This window comes from Puma concolor, chromosome C1, assembly GCF_028749965.1.
Source record: "Puma concolor isolate L17-30 chromosome C1, mPumCon1.1.hap2, whole genome shotgun sequence".
Classification (NCBI taxonomy): Eukaryota; Metazoa; Chordata; class Mammalia; order Carnivora; family Felidae; genus Puma; species Puma concolor.
Genome location: NC_141674.1, coordinates 219,013,235 through 219,033,078, shown reverse-complemented (window position 1 = coordinate 219,033,078; position 19,844 = coordinate 219,013,235). Strand labels below are relative to the sequence as shown.

The window sequence follows — 19,844 nt, the reverse complement described above, 5'->3', positions numbered from 1 at the left end:
ACAGGGGACACGAGAAGGGAGGTGACATCACAGACGCTACAGTAGAGCCCTAAAGATCCCTCTCTGCTCCTTGTCCTGCTTACCCTCTCTGCTGTCCCTCTTCACTTGTGCGGGGAACTTTCTTTCCCAGCGGCCAGCCCCAGCTGGCCCACTGGATCCGCTACGTAGACCTGGCCATCTCTGTCCCAGCCCCTACTTCGGATGGGCTGAACATCCGAGAAACACCAGGCTCCGGGCAGCAGCACGCGACAGCTGTGTGACTTTCCCTTAGCCTTCGGTGCCTCACGAGACCCCATTTCCACCTTAAGCTGCCTCTTTCCTAAAGATATACGTACATGCAATATAGATCCCAAGAAGAATTCTGGGAGACAGATGTTACCGTCCTGTTCTCCATTTCTCATGCTTCGTATTTAGTCTCGGGCCCTCCACAAATGTTCAGAATCTTTGTTGTCCTGCATAGACCACGCCAACCCTCAGAAGTATTCAGTAAGGGCTGCAACGATTTTCAGAGTGATGATGTCTGAAGGAAATAAGTACAATAATAACTCATGTTTGCAGGACACCTGCTCTCTGCTCCAGTGATTGAACAGGCCTCATCCAATTCGGTACCAAAATGGCATTCGTTCTACTCTGGCGTGCCAAGTGCGTTATTGAAAACGTGTGCTCCCTGCACATCTGAGATGATGAGGTGTCACTGAAAACAGAACTTGGAGGGACTGGTATGTGAAAGAGCTTCCTCAAGGGGAGCCAAGGCTGAGGCACAGTGGGGGCTTGGTCAGGAAGATGGCCAGTCGTGGCTCAAATTGACTCCACCCGTACTAACCGCGGGAGCCCGTGTGAATTATTTTTCTTCTATCGGGCTCCTTCTTCTTAACTCTTGAGCGGTCACAGCAATACCTGTCTTGGAGGTTGCTTTGTGAACTTGCTGAGGATATCTAAGAAAAGCATCTGGCCTCTCCGGGGTCTCAGTGAACGCCCCTCCCCACCCCTTGCTCCTTCCTGGGCACCGTGGCCCCCGACACACACAGTCATTACGCAGAGAAGAGGCCATCGCGGGAAACAGTGGCCCCGGGGATGAATTGGAGCCCACACTTGGGACCTCAGCGTCTGGCACCGTGTCCTGATAAGGTGGCCACACTGCCCTCTGAGACCTGAGCAAGGGCCCAGCCCACGACTGGGTGTTTCTCAGATTCAAAAGGCCTCTCCCTTCTGCTTCTGTCCCTGCATGAGGCTCCACCCCAGCCAGGCCACGTGCCCAGCTTCTCCCTCGCCCCAAGGACAGCAGAGAGCCTCACCCCTGCATCCACTCGGAGCTGACACGGGGCTCTGGACGCCCCAGCAGCCTTGCCCTGGACCCTCCTCAGGAAATGGCTCAGCCCCTCACCTGGCTGTGCCTCCACAACCGCCACCTGACGTCTCCAAAGGCAGCATTTTCCTGCACGAGCTCTGATTTTTCTCCAGACATAATCTTCCCATCCCATTTGGATGTTCTGAAATGCAAACACGTAGGTACTAGAAGACATTTCATTTATAAATTGAATACTCCTGAAATGATTTTAGCCTTACTCGTATTCACGGCATCATCCCATAATTGATTTTGAAGCCAGCATTTTACTGCCTCTGTATTTTACATTTCAAGGTCTCGTATTAAAGATGTGTTTTTAATTTATATGTTTCCACTATTAAGTTAATCAAACACTGATAGCGATTTTGAGTTTTATTGAATCCATTTTATTGGCATTCCTGGTATAATTTTCTGCCAACCTAAAATATTGTGGAACTCATTAGGATTTTGTTCGGAATGGTAGAGGAAAGCTTACGGGACCCTTAAATATGGGACCAGAGCACCAGCGTGGCATGTTATCAAAATCCACATAATTAAAGAGTAAGATGATGGAACGAGACAACTCTCAGACTCTTTATCGACAGCTTGGGAACTTTCAGCAAAGTTGTGTTCGAAGTCAGCTTGTGAGGCTCCCAGGATCAACTGATGTAGTAAACATGTTTAAACACTGATTTACCTTGAATGTTTTTGCAGAAATACTCTGTGAAGAGTATCCCCCTAGAAGAGGCCGTGAAATTAATCCAGATCGCTGAGAGAGCGCGGCAGGGTCGTCTAAGAGCCATGTTCATGAAGCAGATCTTTCTTCAAGAATACAGAGCGAAACAAGCCAAGTTCCTTAGCGAGAAAGTAGCGGATCTGGAGGCCGCAGCGCTGCAGATTCAGAAGGTGCGGGCAGGGTGCTGGTGGAGCGGGGCAGGTGCCTTGACACAGCTAGAAATGCACACCAGGGTCAGGGTGAGCTCTGGAACCCAAAATTCCAAAATTCTGCCTTTAAGAGAACTGGATTTTAAATGCTGGAAAGATTTATTATCTTACCCTGGGGACAACCGTTAAGTAAGCTTGGTCACATGTTGTTTTATTTTGTTTTTAATTGTATTATAAATAGGTGTAACATGCAGGGCATTTTATTCAAATATTTTCAAAGATCATTGATAATCATTGGAAAGAGTGTTGCGAAACATTCAGTGAGAATGTCAATCCCTAATGAATTTTTAAAAGCGCGTTCAGGGGCGCCTGGGTGGCTCAGTCGGTTAAGCGTCCGACTTCAGCTCAGGTCACGATCTCGCAGTCTGTGAGTTCGAGCCCCGCATTGGGCTCTGGGCTGATGGCTCAGAGCCTGGAGCCTGCTTCCGATTCTGTGTCCCTCTCTCTCTGCCCTTCCCCCGTTCATGCTCTGTCTCTCTCTGTCTCAAAAATCAATAAACGTTAAAAAAAATAATAAATTTAAAAAAATAAAAAATAAAAGCGCGTTCACACACAGACGTAATCACAGAAGGGGAGCAAAGGTCAACCCCTCTGGCCGGTGACCAGGACATCCTCGTTCCTTTAAATGTTTATTTATTTGTTGTGAGAGAGAGAGAGAGAGGGAGAGCAGGGGAGGGGCAGAGATAGGGGGAGAGAATCCCAAGCAGGCTCTGTGCTGTGAACGCAGAGCCCGATGCAGGATTCAATCCCATGAACCGTGAGACCATGACCTGAGCTGAAATCAAGAGTCAGACGCTTAACCGACTGAGCCACCCGGGCACCCCAATGTTCCTTTCTGAAGCAGGCCTGAGGTCCCCCCGCTTTGTTGGATGAGCACGGGGGTCTGCTCCACACCTTTTTCCAAATGGAGGCCAAGGCTGCTTACGGTAAATTCAGGAGATGGAAACATGAGGCAAATTGGAACCAGATAAGAGAGAAAGAGAGCATGAGGACACAGACCCCAGCCGGAGGGTCAGGACCCCCTCCCTCTGGGTTCTTGATGGGGGCAGGCAGAAGGGTGCAGGGGGACCGCTAACAGACCGTGTTCTTTATGTTCCTGTGATGAAGTTCTAGACAAGCATCTGAGTTCAGAGCTTGAGTCGTATCAATCTTGGACGTGACCATGTTATATCTCCCCCCATTGCGGTGGAAATTTTTCTTTTAAAACTATGAAGTGCCACCCTTAGATCTAGCCCCACACTCCTGCAATCTGGAAGTTTCTCTTGAAGAAACCTGGGTAGGGGACTCTCACTAATGAGAATTAGAAGCCATTTCTCCTCTCCCTCCCCCCGCTTTATTGCGATGCATTTGACATAAAACATTGTGTATGTTTAAGATGTATGATGTCGTGATGTGATATACGTATATATTGCAAAGTGATTCTCACTGTAAGGGTAATTAAACGTCCATCACGTCACATAATTACCAGTTTTCGATAGTGAGCACCCTTCAGATCAACTCTTTTAAGCAGCTTTCGAGAACACAGCACAGTGTTGTTGAAGGAGGCGAACTCATTCATCTGACAACTGGAAGTTGGTGCCTTCTGGCCACTTTCCCCCATTTTCTTCAACTCCCAGCCCCTAGCAATCCCAAACCTACTCAGATACCCAAACTACTAGACATCTATTTCTACAGGGTCAGTGTTTTTAGATTCCACATGCAAGTGAGATCATAATAGTGGTTGTCCTTCTCTATGTGGCCTTCTTTCGCTTAGCATGCTGCCCTCAAAATTCATGCATGTTGACACAAATATCAGGATTTCCTTTTTTTAAAATTTTTTATATGTTTATTTATCTTGAGAGAGACAGAGCAAGAGGAGGGGTGGGGCAGAGAGAGGGGGAGACACAGAATCCGAAGCAGGCTCCAGGCTCCGAGCTGTCAGCACAGAGCCCGACATGGGGCTCGAACTCACAGACCTTGAGACCATGACCTGAGCCAAAGTCGGATGCTCAACCGACTGAGCCACTCAGGTGCTCAGATTTCCTTCTTCTTCTTTTTTTTTAGCTGGATAATATTCTGTTGTGTGTATATAGTATATACCACCTTTTTTATCCATGCACCCATCCACTGACAGGTGGTTTCCATCGTCGTATGAATTGTAAATAATGCTGCGACGAACATGCATTGAAATAATGTGTACGTCTCTCTTCAAGTCCATGACTTCGTTTCCTTCAGATATGTACCCAGACGTGGGATTGCTGGAGTGTAGGGTAGTTCTATTTTTAATTTTTTGAGGAACCCCCATACCGTGTCCCCAGTGGCTGCCCCGGTTCGCACGCCCACCGGCAGTGCGGGAGGTTCCTTTCCCCCTCACCCTCGCCAGCACCTGTTGTCGCTCATCTTGTGGATGACGGCCGTTCTGGCAGCCGGGAGGATGTCTGGGCCAGCAGGTGGGCTGTGTGGTTGGCAGATCTGCTTCCAGGGTGTTGGGCGAGTGTGGATCCTGTCCAGCCCGTGGGTGAACAGGACGGCGCCCCGCCCCCCTTGTTCAGTAGGGTGGCTCTGGGTCCACAGTTGGGTGCTCAGGCAGCGAATAGGCCGTTTGTTCTTTCTTTAAACTTTTTGCCTGTGATCACGGAAGAAAAAATATTCCATCAACACACACACGCACACGGCCTTGACTGCATAGTCATTGTATCATTTGAAACGGAAGAAAGGGTAGGACAGGGTTTTTATTTTTGTTTTAATGTATTAGACAAATAACCATTTATTTCTTTTTAGGTCTGGCGAGGTTTCCATCAACGTAAGAAAACCGAAAAACTGAGGCGGGAGGAGATGATATTCCTGGGTATGGTAAGTTCTCTTACAGGCAGGATGTGCATGTGGCTTTCTTGAGACTTGTTTCTTAGAGAGTTTTTGTGGGAAGAGAGGAAAGAAAAATAGGTAACCCGTGACTGAAGAGGATGGAACGGCCCGCACTGTGCGGGAGTGTGCCCGGGGGATCTGGACAGAGCAGTCACGTGTCCGTGTACACATCTCCCTTGGAATACACGGAGCGTTCCGGGCGTGGGAATAAGCTCTGAATTGCTCACAAACCGCCATTCCTGCGTGACGTCTGCCCTGCCCTCCGTCAGTATTTGTGGTCAAGAGAATGGGTTTGCACTGAGCTAGCTGGCTTTTGGGGGCAGATCTCCGTGGGGATGACTGAATCAGAGCTGAATGGGTGTGTATTAGTTATCTGTTGCCGCGTAACAATATGACCACAACCCAGCAGCTTAAACACACACTCATCAGCTCAGTTTCTGTGGGTCGGGAGTCTGGGCTTAGCTAAGTCTCCTGCTCAGGGTCTCACAAGGCTGCAGGCAGCTGTCATCTGAGGCCCACGTGGGTAAAATCCATTTCCAAGCTTGTGCAGTTGTGAGCAGGATGTAGTTCAGTGCCCCATATTTAATTCCGGGATAAAAACATTGATAGATACTGTGGCTGAGGCTTTGAAAATGCTAATCATGTACCAAGCTCGAGTGGGGCTAAAAGAAGAAAAGAAACACAGATAACCACAAATACCAATAAGCTTTACAAAAAAAAAACTATTCAATAGTATCCTGAGTGACTGAGGTAATAAATTAGAAAATACTGAACAGAGAAGGTGATCTAGGGAAGTACAAAGATCGAAACAGACCAAAGAGGTTAAAAAAACAAATACCCAAACAAACTAATCACTACAGCGAATGCCAAGTGATTTTCCGCATCCCGGCTTTCACTTGGGGCCTGTGAGAAGCAGGTGCCAGGATGGAGTTGGATGGTCAGGGCATTTACCGGGAGGAAGGGAGGGAGGGAGGGCGGGGAGGCTGGGGGAGCCTCACAGGGAGGCCGGAATGACGGGGGGTGGGGGGGTGCGGCAGGAGAGGGGTGGAGAGGAAGAGCCAGCCCGGCAGTGCTCTCACGCCATGTTTTTTAAATCTCTGCTAAGAAAGGAAAAGAAAGCCGGTAATGGCGATGGCCAGACTGGGCGAGGACCCAGGGGCAGGTGCAGCCCGGGGACAATAACCAGGGTTTAAGTGCGCACCCACCCTTCTGAGGACAGTTGGTCTCCTTATAAACATTAAAGCACAGGGGAGCCTGGGGGGCTCAGTCGGTTAAGCATCTGACTTTGGCTCAGGTCGTGATTAGCGATTCGTGAGTTCAAGCCCCACATCGGGCTCTGTGCTGACAGCTCAGCGCCTGGAGCCTGCTTCGGATTCTGTGTCTCCTCTCTCTCTGCCCCTCCCCCACTCATGCTCTGTCTCTCTCTGTCTCTCTCTCAAAAAATAAATAAACATCAAACACATTTAAAAAAAAAAAAAACACTTAGGCCTGTTTGCTCAGTAATCCTGACCCTTGCAATCTCCATGCTAAAAAAAAAAAAGAATGTGAGCAACATTTACGATATATAATTATTCGTATCAGAGCAGTTTTATACTTGGTAGATAGGTGCCCAGAAACAGTTCACACAGTTAAAACATGCCATTGTGTGGCTTTAGAAGTGTGTTTAGAGTTTCTGTGTAATGTGCCAAGTGTAAAATGTGAACCCTGTGATCCTATTTTTAATGCTTTTGCTTATTCTTACACTTTTCTACAATAAACGTTTTTTATGTCTAAAAAATTACACATAAAGTACATGTTCAAAATTTTATCCAAGGAGAAAATGGTAGGAATCATGGTTTAGACAATTTTGTAGCTTTCTTTTTAACTGAACCTTTAAAATTTTTTTTAATGTTTATTTATTTTTGAGAAAGACAGAGCATGAGCGGGGGAGGGGCAGAGAGAGAGGGAGACACAGAATCCGAAGCCGGCTCCAGGCTCTGCGCTGTCAGCACAGAGCCTGACGCGGGGCTCAAACTCACAAGCCGTGAGCTCATGACCTGAGCTGAAGTCAGGCACTTAACCGACAGAGCCACCCAGGTGCCCCGAAACTTTAAATAATACCGATTCACAATACATTTTCCCACGTCTGTGTACTTCTTACCAAATGTATATCTCGGTAGGACAAAAATCAGGATTTATTATTTTTCTTGCTTTCTATTTTTAACAATTAATATACTCAGAGAGGTTATGCATCCAACTTCGGCTCAGGTCGTGATCTCATAGATCGTGGGTTCAAGCCCCACATCGGGTTCTGTGCTGACAGCTCAGAGCCTGGAGCCTGCTTTGCATTCTGTGCCTCTGCCTCTGTCTGCCCCTCCCCCGCTTGCACTCTGTCTCTCTCTCTTTCAAAAAATAAACAAACATTAAAAAATTTTAAATATATATATATATATATGAACTCAGAGAATAACATGAGACGTAAAAAAACAACAAATGTTATTTATACTCTTGTAACCAGTGTAGGAAAGTGGCTTTCATTATATTACTCTTTCCTTTTTGTATTTAAGTTATATTTTCTAAGACTGCATTCCACCTTCTCACTTTTAGAGAAATCAAGTGGGGACCAGTGTGTGGGTGATACGAGCACAGTGAGGCACAATAGCTCTCTCAGTTCTGTGATCAACTGTCGACGCGTTCCTTTCACCCATATTTCTATCAGGTCTTCTCATATAAAAATATTAGTTTCTTTTCTGGGACTTGAGGATTTAAATAAATTATGAGATCTTATCAGCGGTATTATTAAATATAGAAAAACTGTAATTGAGCCCCATATTCGGGCTACTGCTGTATAATTTTCATCCGTGTTATGATGGCACGTTCTAAGTAACCAACCGCGGGGTAAATACACTTGATGTTGGAATATCTTGTATCTCCCTTCGGCTCTGTGTCCTGGACCAACCACTCCACCCTGCCACTATGACCCCTGTGCACCACCTCCGTTATCAGCACAGAATTGAAAATATGAATTATTTGGCTTGTGGAAAGAACTCAGGCCCATCTTCCGGACACTTGGAAGGGCGCAGTCAGCCGGTGGAGGGTTCTGATGCCACTGCACGTGTTTATAAAGCCTAAATTGTGACATCCAACCTTTATTGTCTTAAAAAATACGATCAGTCATACAGTATGTATGTACGATTTAAGAAATACCTCGATCTTCATCACCTATTTTCTTGATTTCCCTTTGATCTCTGAGTTTAAAAAAAATGAGTCAACATTTCTCTTTGATATCGAGACACCTGGGACCCCAGCCCATCTCTTGCTGTGCACCTGCTTGGGTGTGCTGAAAGAGCCACGTGGGTGAGCAGTCCCGGCCAGCCGTTGCTGATGTCTACGATTTAACACGTTCACTGGGTGGAATACTATTTAGCCATAAAAAGGAAGCCTGCAGCATGCTATAGCATAGGCGAACTTTGAAGACATTGTGTGACGTGAAATACACAGTCACGAAAAGATAAATACTGCCCGATTCCACTTGCATGAGGCACCCAGAGTCATCAGAAACAGAGACACAGAGAGCAGAATCATGACTGCCAAAGGCTCGGGGGGCAGGGGAGGGGGGCCGGCAGTCATTGCCCAGTGGGTGTGGGGTTGCAGTTTTGCAAAATCAAGAAGCTCTACAGATCTGTTTCACAGCAGTGTGAAGACGCGGAACACTGCTGAACTGTATCCCTAAAAAGTGCCTCTTATGGGTTTTGTTTTGGTTTTTTTAGCCACAATTAAAAAAACTGTTTTTCAATTCACTGGGACATTGCAGCATATACTGAAATGATTCTATGAGAATCATGACTATTTGCTAGTGGTCAAAAAACACAAATCAAAAATTAAATGAGATACTGCGTTTCCTTGAATCTGAGATGTCATCAATTATAAGACGCATCGTGATTTTTACATGCTCTTAAAGAGAATACTGTCAGATAAAACAAAACACCACCTTGATTGTAATCCACATCCATCCCTAATTTCGGACACATTAATTATGAAAACCATGCATCTTAGAATTAGTGACATATGGGACATCTGGGCACCTCAGTCGGTTAAATGACCGACTCTTGGTTTCGGCTCAGGTCATGATCTCACGGTTTGTGAGATCGAGCCCCACATTGGGCTCTGTGTTGACAGCGTGGAGCCTGCTTGGGATTCTCTCTCTCTCCCTCTCTCTCCCTCTGCCCCCCTCAAAATAAATAAGTAAACATTAAAAAAAAAGAATTAGTGAAATAAGCTAAGTTGTTTCTATCTTATAAGCAAAAGAAAAAATTTTTTTCAAGTTGTAATTATTGGCAAGGGTGGGAGGAGACGCCATGAGTTACATGGACTCTGCCTTTCTAAAAGACGATGAGCAAAGTGCAAGATGGTTAAGATGTTTACATCCTGTCCCCACAACGTTCTATCTCTGTCTTGAGGAAACCATCCGAAATAGAGATTTACGCCCATGGAAGTCTCCTCCAGTGTTCTTTTTGATAAGGACAAATTGGGGATAAAGCTGGTTCAGAGTAAGGACGTAGTTAAATAACTTCTAGTGGACCCATATTAATGCAGTCGTATGTCACCTTTGACGACTATGTTTATGATTAGTTTTTGATGGCATGAAAACGCTCAAAGTAAAAATTCAAGGTTTGGAATTACACATATAATTTGATATGATTTCAACTAAATATATACACACATCTATGCACTTGCAAAAGAAAGAAAAGATACCGTGTACAATAGCATTCATTTTTTTTAATGTGGGGACTTTGGAAGATTGTTTGTCTGTAATTGTATTTTTCAACATGCTTAAACTTTACTTCATTAACTGGGAAAAAGTACACATTTAAAATGAAAGCAAGTGGCCGTAGAATCATACCAATTTTTTTTCTCCTAAGATCTCCACATCATTTGGTGCATATGGATGGGGAGACAGACAAAGATATAAATCTGTTTCTCTCTCCCGCCCTGAAGAGGCAGACACATGTACGATATCGTGATAAAAACAATGGTTCACTCCAACTTTGTACTTTCCAAACTTAATTAGCAGTCAAAACATTCAATCTAAGATCATCTACGTTTGACATGAAATTTTACATTAGCAGTTTGGTTCAACAATTTCCTTTTAATTTAATTCAGCATGCATGTCCTGGATGTCTATTACGTGTAACACGTAGCCAGAAACTCGGGAATAGCCTAGCACTCTTTTTCACCCGAGAATCTTTTTTTTTTTTTTTTTTTTTCAACGTTTTTATTTTATTTTTGGGACAGAGAGAGACAGAGCATGAACGGGGGAGGGGCAGAGACAGAGGGAGACACAGAATCGGAAACAGGCTCCAGGCTCCGAGCCATCAGCCCAGAGCCTGACGCGGGGCTCGAACTCACGGACCGCGAGATCGTGACCTGGCTGAAGTCGGACGCTTAACCGACTGCGCCACCCAGGCGCCCCTCACCCGAGAATCTTAATTGCTTACACTGATAGCACACAAATACAGAATTACGTGTTTATTACTGTATTTTTTCTGTTTTACTTTGGAGTTTATATCTGTTCAGCTCAAATCAAAGAAGTCTGTGTTAATTTTTCAGCAGTTCAGGGTTTGGATAAATATAAAGAGAGCAACTTGTCTGTTTTGCGTTAAATGTGACTTTCTCTGGTTTGCCTTTTTTTTTTTTCTTCCAAGTATGTCTCCTGCTGGTAGTGTGTATTCTATTGAAATTTTACACCATCGAGAAATGTATGGATTCAATTTTTAAGAGAATGGTATCTCCTGTCCTCTGGCTGATAACCATAAAAAGCCATTACCCCAAATCCAAGAAATGTTTTCAATTGAATATATTTTCCACTATATCACTAATGAAGATATTGTCCACTCGTTTTAAAATTTCATTTTCCCATAACTTCATTTCGTTACATCACGCCAGTGAATAAGGCGTTGACTTATCTGATCAAAATAATATTTGTACGTTTTGGGAAGCTTGGCCTATTTCCAGGTATTTAGTAACTAAAACCAGAATTAGAGCAAGAGACATCATTATGCCTTCCTTTCCTGACCAAATGTTTCCTTTACCATTGTCACATAAATTATTTTTTTGATATTGCCATTTTAAATATTTATATTCTAAAATCTACAAAAGAAAATAAATAGCACTCTAAAAATTCATGTGCACTTACTTTAATTGGCAGAGCCAATGGGGTGAATCGAGTGGAAGGAAAATTAATGAATGTAATATATTTCATTCTGTGGATCCCTTTGAAATAATTTGTCCTATGGTCGTGCCCGCCGTATATTTTATGTTACCCTGGAGCTAGCGATGTTTTCATTATAATAACGCTGGGGGACAGTTATTAAAGAGGAAGAGCCGTCGCTTGGAAATGAGTCAACTAAGTCTTCAAAGCACCATAAAACCCTGCTCACCTTCAGATTCTAATATCAAACAAGCTGTATTATAAATTATCTGTTGGTCAATCTGGTCTTCCTTATTAACAAATAACCCCAGGGCACCCGGCTGGCTCAGTCGGTTAAGCATCTGACTCTTGGTTTTAGCTCTGGTCATGAACTCGCAGTTGGTGAGATCGAGCCCCACGTTGGGCTCTGGGCTGACAGTGCAGAGCCTGCTTGGGATTCTCTGTCTCCCTCTGTCTCTGCCCCTCCCCTGCTCGCTGTCTATGTCTCTCTCTCTCTCAAAATAAATAAATAAATGATAACAATAATAACAACCCAAAGTTGGAGCTTGGGCACCCAGTGAGCTCCTGAAACGCAGCCCCCTCAGAAGCCCCACTTGGGAAGACTGTATGTACGTCAGGAGCCATCGGTGGTCATGGGCTCTTCCTTGGGAACTGCTCTCAGAGCCAAAAGAAGAGAACGACCAAGAGGACGTGCTCTTTGTGGTCACGGTTTTAGTTCCAACCAAAACCGACATCATCCAGCTTGGTCATATATATTATTCATTACAGTTCAAATGATGTTTGTTTCTGGAAATTTATTCTCAGGAAAAAAAAAAACAGATTTGTCATGATTCATGGGGGTTTTGTGTAGTTTTAGTTTTATTTTACTTTTTGAAGGCAAAAGAACTGTTTCCTAAGCGTCCCTGGGGGAGGCAGCATCTTAGAAATGAGTGCATGTCTCCAGGCACCAGCTTTAAAGAGTCTACTCCGCCATGTTGATGAAGACAGGTTTCTGGGTGGCCCGCTTGTGCACCCAGTTCTACACGGGGGCCTGTGGGAGGTCTTTGGGTGGCATACCCTCCCTCCCTTGAGCCTCAGTTTCTTCTTCTGTAAGAGCAGGATGCTGCTACCTATTTCGCAGAGAGATTCCAGGCAAAGGGCCTGACCTACAGCTTGGGGTAGGATAGGCCTTCAAGGAGCAGTGGCCAACATGAATCATCTTGGAAAAGTATAGTACATTGTTGCGATAACTGAATCTGAAGAAGTGTGATAAATTGTCTACGTAATGAAACACAGTATATTCCAAAATATACTGTTGCAGAAAATACCCATGCCACTAATTTCAAAATACACACTCTCCTGGCCTTTGTTATTTGCTACTCAGATTAATGAACTTGAAATTAGTCTGTTGAAAGTAGGATCTCAGAAAGTGATGGAGTTGGAGCAGCGCACGCAGTCTGACTCTGATCTGCAACCACCCATGTAGCTGCGGGGGGAGAATTGTGACAGTCCCCTAAGGCAGCAAGCGCTGCCCCCACAAGCCACACGCACTGTATGTGATGCACCAGAAAAAAGTTTGCAACCCAGGAAAAGCAGTGACCCTGGGTCAGGTGTATGCAAAAGGCTCTTAGGCTGGGCAGAGAGATCAGAGCTTGAGGCAGGGCACCATTTTCTGTTAAATGGGATTTACAGCCTACCTACTCAGAAACCTTTCGTTTGATATTAAGTTGTTACTATTTTAATTCTGCTTTATTCTTGTTCCATGTCCCCAGATCATCAGAAATTACATGACAAAAAGAATTCTCTTCTTATCCTTCCTTTGTAGCCTGTTCCCAGGATTTCTTCTTTTTTTTTTTTTTTAATTTTTTTAACGTTTATTTATTTATTTATTTATTTATTTATTTTAATTTTTTTAACGTTTATTTATTTTTGAGACAGAGAGAGACAGAGCATGATCGGGGGAGGGTCAGAGAGAGGGAGACACAGAATCTGAAACAGGCTCCAGGCTCTGAGCTGTCAGCACAGAGCCCGACGCGGGGCTCAAACTCATGGACCGCGAGATCATGACCTGAGCCGAAGTCAGCCACCCAACCGACTGAGCCACCCAGGCGCCCCTAACGTTTATTTATTTTTGAGAGAGGGGGGGACACAGCATGAGCGAGGCAGGACAGAGAGAGAGGGAGACACAGAATCCGAAGCAGGCTCCAGGCTATGAACTGTCAACACAGAGCCCCACGCGGGGCTTGAACTCACAAACCATGAGATCATGACCTGAGCCGAAGTCGGACACTTAACCAACTGAGCCGCCCAGGCACCCCTGATCCCAGAATTTCTTAGCCTACATCCAAGGGCAGAACGTTCATCCTCAACCACCTTAGATTTGGGCTTGTTACACAGTCTGTTAATGTAGCAGGTAGAGTGGTGAAGGCCATGAATTCCGGAGCCCGCCCATCCGCGTTCAGATCTGGTTCTACCGTTTCCCAGCTGTGGGGACTTCTGGGAGTGACATGAGTTCTGGGTGCCACGATTTCCACATAGGTGGGATGGAGATGGCACCACACTCGAAGATTTCGTGTTAATTTCTAAGGAAACTGCTCTCTGGAAAGCATTTAAGATAGTGTCTCACGTAGAGCACACAGTAAGCACTAAGAAAAGCTGTTACTTTTCTTCAAATGATTTAATATCGTGGGTTTAGATGTTCACGTCCTTCGTGTTTCTAAATTGCCTACTAAACTGCCCAACTTTTTTTATCTATTTAAGTTAAGTATGGAAAGATGGGCTTTGTACACTGTTGTGCGAAGAGGAAATCTTGCAACGTCTTTGCGGGAAAGCATCGGCAGTATCTACCAAAATTACAAATGCACATTTTTTAAAGTATGATCTATAGTACCCATTTAAAAAAATTTTTTTTCAGGGGAACCTGGGTGGCTCAGTCGGTTAAGTGTCTGACTTCAGCTCAGGTCACGATCTTGCAATTTGCGGGTTCGAGCCCCGCGTCAGGCTCTGTGCTGACGGCTCAGAGCCTGGAGCCTGCTTCGGATTCTGTGTCTCCCCCTCTCTCTGCCCCTCCCCTGCTGGTGCTTTGTCTCTCTCTCTCTCTCTCTCTCCGTCTCTCAATAATAAGTAAATGTTAAAAAAAAATTTTTTTTAAACATTTTCAGACAAAGTGGGTTAAGCTGGAAGAAACCTGTCACTGGAGAGACAGCTGAGCATAGAGGGTGGGAGCAGAGATGCTGGAAATAGACGCCTTGGGCCAAAGCCCCAGACCACCGCTTCATGGCTGTGTGACCCTGGTCAAGTTCTTGACCTTTCAGTGCCTCAGTTTCCTCCTGTATAAAATGAAGATAATAATGCCACCTACTCATAATGTAATTAGGAGGAATAAATTAGTATTTGTAAACCACTTAAACTAGTGCCTCACAGCCTACAAGTGGCATCGAAGTGTTTATTTTAAAAATATTTAAAGAGGGGCACCTGGGTGGTTCGGTCAGTTGAGCGTCTGACTCTTGATTTCTGCTCAGGTCACGATCCCAGGGTCGTGGGACTGAGCCCTGAGTCGGGGTCTATGCTGAGCATGAAGCCTGCTTGAGATTCCCTCTCTTTCTCTCTCTCTGCTCCTCTCCCCAACCTGAGCTCCCTCTCTCTCTCTCTCTCTCTCTCTCTCTCTCTCTCTCTCTCAAGAAAAAAATGTATATATATTTCAAAGAAAGTAGGACACAAATGTGGCTGAGTAAGCTTCTATCACTTATCAGTTGTAAACTCAACGTGACTGTCCTAGCCCAGCTCCTAAGGAAGCAAATCTTAAATCTACGAAATAATTTTTAGAAGTTAGGCTTAACGAGCTAGAAAATTTTTTATTATCTAATAGTTTTGCACATACTAAAATTGCGGCATCCTAAAATAAGGCCTTACCATAACTACTCTGGGCAGAGGGCAGGAGACTACCATTGGCTATGGGTCTGCTTACAGTTTTATTCCACTTCTTCTGCTGGGTTCCTCTTTTTTAAGTAGGTGTATTTGTATAAACACACACATATAAATATAGGTCTGTTTCTCTGGAACGAAATGACGGAACAAAATGGCTTGTTTTCATAAACTAAGGAGCATACACGCACGCACGCACGCGCACACCCCATCTTGAAATGGATCAACCGAAGAGCTGTTTCCTCCACAGCGTGAGGCGGGAGCAGGGAGCCCACTGAGCCCGCCTCTAGATGCTTCCTAATGAACACCAGCACACGCTGCGATCAGAAGGCTCTGGAGCTAATTGATCTCTGCACTGATGACAGCAAGAGATTTCACGGGATGGTCATTTGCTCAGAGTGGACTCTTTCCCTCCCCCAGACCCGTTCCAGCTTCGCCTTCAGTGACAACAAAGCACCATAAAGACACAACCCCCCCAAGACAATGAGCTTCTGGAGAAAGTTGCCAGCATTAAATCACTTATCTGCAAGTGTATTTGTGACTGATAAATTGAACAGATTTTCATGTGGACAAATGTCCATTTTATCTGACTAATTTGAACAAGGATTTTTAAAGACAAAGCCCATCAAACATTAGATAAGCATTTTAAGTTAATGGACCGTGGAGTCCTATTTCCCCGCAAACCCGGGAAGCATCATCAGATGTCCTATGTTTACGGCAACATCAATTATTAATATGTATATTTTTGCTGACAGAGGACCTTGCTATCAACGTAGGTTTCGCTATGCGGTTCCGGGTCATTAACTGTGGAAAGCTTGTAAATATAATGGTTTATTCACATGGGAAGCCTTCATTAAGATGCATTATTCTACAGCTGATGTATTTCAATATATACTATATTATCATGTTCTCTATTTCCCTTTAATATTTGTAATTTATTTTTAAATGAGTTGCTGTTTATGCGGTGAGTTAACAAATTTGAATTCCATATGACCAAAGTTGCTAACGAGGAAAAGATATCTTAGCCCAAAGGAAAAGCTGCTCATTAACATAGGACCTAAATATATTATAACCTTTAAATTCAAAAGCAACTAGAGAAAGAAGCTGCAAATGACCCCAAATGTATTTTTCGTCAGAGAAAGTCTATATCAAGAAACATGCATGAATACACACGTATTAACGGCACAGCATGGTGTCACGGGAGGAACACAGAACGGGAGGAATCGGGAAACCCTACTACCAGCTTCTTCGTTAATGTAGAACGACTTGGGAGAGCCACTTCGGTATGATCCTCAGGGTCCTCGTCTGTTCAGTGGGATAGTCACATCCTCGTATCTGCCTCCAAAATGGACGTGGACGCCAGTCAGGGAACGTAGAGGAAGAACGCTCAGGACAGAGTGCATACCACTGGGGTTGTTGCAAAACTCCAGTGTGAGCTGAGAAATTTCTCTGCTTTGCTCAAAGATCATGCAAGTGTAAGGAAGTTGGCTGAACGCTTCGCAGAGTTCTGGAGCTATTGCCAAGACCCAAGTCAGAGTCACCTCCTCAATGTTTCATTTTTAGAGACAAAAGGGAAAAAGACGAGCTAAAAATATATTTTGCATGTGTACATCTATGAAAGAAATCTGCTGTAAATTACCGTAAGAACAATGTAAGGGAGGGTAAAGCAAGATCCTATGATTGGCTGATAGAGAATCAGAAAATTAATGCAAGACTTCAAAACAATTTTACACATTCATCGCAGACAAAAAAAAAATTGGGGTACAGATCTATTTTAACCTCTTCACGGACACCGTGAACTTAAAATAGTCGTTGAAGTGGGGCACCTGGGTGGCTCGGTCGGTTGAGCGTCTGACTTCAGTTCAGGTCCTGATCTCACAGCTCGTGAGTTCAAGCCCCACATCCGGCTCTGTGCTGACAGCTCGGAGCCTGGAGCCTGCTTCGGATTCTGTGTCTCCCTCTCTCTCTGCCCCTAACTCACTCGCATTCTGTCTCTGTCTCTCTCAGAAATAAATAAACATTAAAAAAAATTTTTTTTAATAGTCATTGAAGAGATCAGGTAAAAATCTTTATGTCAATTGTAAGATTCTAGTTCATACGTTGAAAATGTACATACTAGGAATAAAAAATATCACCTGGAAAATACAAGAATTGGGTACTTATTAAAATGATTAAATAAAGGAAATTTCTATCTGTTTTGGCACAAGATACGGAATATAGAGTCAGGCATTTGAGCACACGCATAGCAAGGAAATTTAGATCATTTGTTTTTAACGTTGTTCTTTAAAGTGATCCTATGATTTTCATTCTAGATTCACTTATAAAGTGGTTTGGGTTTTTTTTTCCCTACTATAAAAGTGTGTTTTCATTATACTTAACTCAGACAATTGGATTATTTCCTTAGACTTTTCAATGCATATTTTTAAAGTGTTATATGTGTAATTTTTTTCATCTTTTTTCACTGACTTTGTGTTAAGTGGGTGCTGTATTCTAACAGCATCTTGATTGTATTTCTAGTTGACAAATCACTCCCAGAGGTTCACAGGTATTTCTCAGAGATTGTGTGTGTGTGTGTGTGTGTGTGTGTGTGTGTGTGTGTACACGTGCATGCACACTTATGTGCATACGTGTTACAATTAACTATTCCACCCATTTGGAGCTTATTTTAGTATATAGCATCAATTGAGTGTTTAAGATTATGTTTTTCCAACTAATTAACTTAAATTTGTAAGGTTGTTAATGTGTTTTGTAAACAAGGCAAAATTTTGTTCTATGTTTGAATTTTATCCTGTATTTGTTTCAAAGCTTTTGAAATGAACTTCGATGTTTTTCTCTTACCCCTGAAATTTTCTTTATATGGTAGCCCCCTAGCACTCCTGGGTTTCACACACTTAGACGTCGGTGCACCTGCTGACATGGCGGCGGCCACAGCAAATGCACCGAGGGCTCACGTGATGCCAGGCGCTGTAGCAGGATCTCACATAGAGCGCTTCACTCAGTCTTCGCAGTGTGATACTGTTGCCATTAAAGAGGAGGAAACTAAACCTTAACAGTGTCAATGCCTTTTACAAACTCCTAGAGGTAGCAAATGGCTGAGCCTCAACTTACATCCAGGCTTCTGTCCCAAACCCCATACCATGGCTTTGGGTCAGACAAGCCAGGGATTGATTGTTTCCTACCTCTCCCATTTGCCAGCTGTGTGAATTTGGGAAAGTTAATTAGCCTCTGTGGTTCATTTCTTATATGATAAAAATACCCGCCTGGCCGGATTATTGTAAGGGTTGAGGGATTACTTCTGCAGAGTGAGGGTGTACTCATTCAGGAAATGATACATGTGTCGTCTTCTGTGATGCTTCTTTTAAACAGCCCTTCCTCCTCCTTCCCCTTCCCCCCTCCTCCTCCCCCTCCTCCTTCTCTGTCATCATTTTAGGCTTTGCAGGCCAGACAATCTCTGCCACAACCATTCAGCATTGTCCTTGTAGTACGAAAGCAGCCACAGACAATATGTAAATAAATGGGCTCCGCTGTGATCCAGGATAACTTTATTCACAAAAACATGCACTTGAGCCAGGTTTGACCTGCGGGCTACAGGTTACCAAACCCTGGCCTGGATAGTTATCAGAATCACCTGAAGATTTTCCAAAACTACTAGTTTCTTTTTTTTTTTTTTTTTATAAATTTTTTTTTCAACGTTTTTATTTATTTATGGGACAGACAGAGACAGAGCATGAATGGGGGAGGGGCAGAGAGAGAGGGAGACACAGAATCGGAAACAGGCTCCAGGCTCCGAGCCATCAGCCCAGAGCCTGACGCGGGGCTCGAACTCACGGACCGTGAGATCGTGACCTGGCTGAAGTCGGACGCTTAACCGACTGCGCCACCCAGGCGCCCCCAAAACTACTAGTTTCTTGATTCTTCCTCACTCCCAGGATTAAACTGGGAGTCTGTTTTTTTGTTTTTTTTTTTTTAAGCTCTCCAGCATTTTGAGGAAAAAAGAAAATGTGGATAAATAAGTCACCAGTAGATTTGAGGATATGTTGCCTCTAAAAGAACTTCCCCAGGGGCATCTGGGTGGCTCCATCGGTTAAGCATCCAACTTTGGCTAAGGTCATGATCTCACGGTTCGTGCGTTCGAGCCCCACGTCAGGCTCTGTGCTGACAGCCTGGAGCCTGCTTGGGATTCTCTCTCTCTATCTCTCTCTCTCCTCTCTCCCTCTCTCTCCCTCCCTCCCTCCCTCCCTCCCCTGATGCGCTCTCTCTCTAAATAAGTAAACTTTTTAAAAAATTATAAATAAATCCAAATTAATCAATGGACATAACTGAAAATCAAATTAGTTCTGGAAGATAATGTTCAGGAAACCTCCTATAACACAGCGCAAATAGATGAAGGAGAAATGGAACATACAGGAGAAAAGTTCAGCCTAGCAGAAGATAAATCTGGTGGCCTGGCAATTTTATCTAACATTTATTGCAGAGAGAGAAATGGGGGAAGGGGAAATAATAGCAGGGAAATTTTCAGAGTCGAAGACACAATTTTTTATAGTGAATAGACCCACCAAATGGAGAGTGTGATGAATGAGTAAGTGTCCACGCCTGGACACATTTTGATAAACGTTCAGAGCTCCAAGGGTAAAGCAG

General features: G+C 44.1%; 1 protein-coding gene across 1 annotated transcript in view; it reads left to right on the top strand.

The window, feature by feature from the left end:
- The window catches only part of DRC11 (dynein regulatory complex subunit 11), a 155,833-nt gene that overhangs the window by 14,359 nt on the left and 121,630 nt on the right, over positions 1-19,844 (top strand). Inside the window, exons 4-5 of the mRNA XM_025935010.2 lie at positions 2,039-2,230; positions 5,030-5,101. Of these exons, the coding sequence (XP_025790795.2) occupies positions 2,039-2,230; positions 5,030-5,101 (264 nt within the window). The remainder of the gene's footprint in view (positions 1-2,038; positions 2,231-5,029; positions 5,102-19,844) is intronic.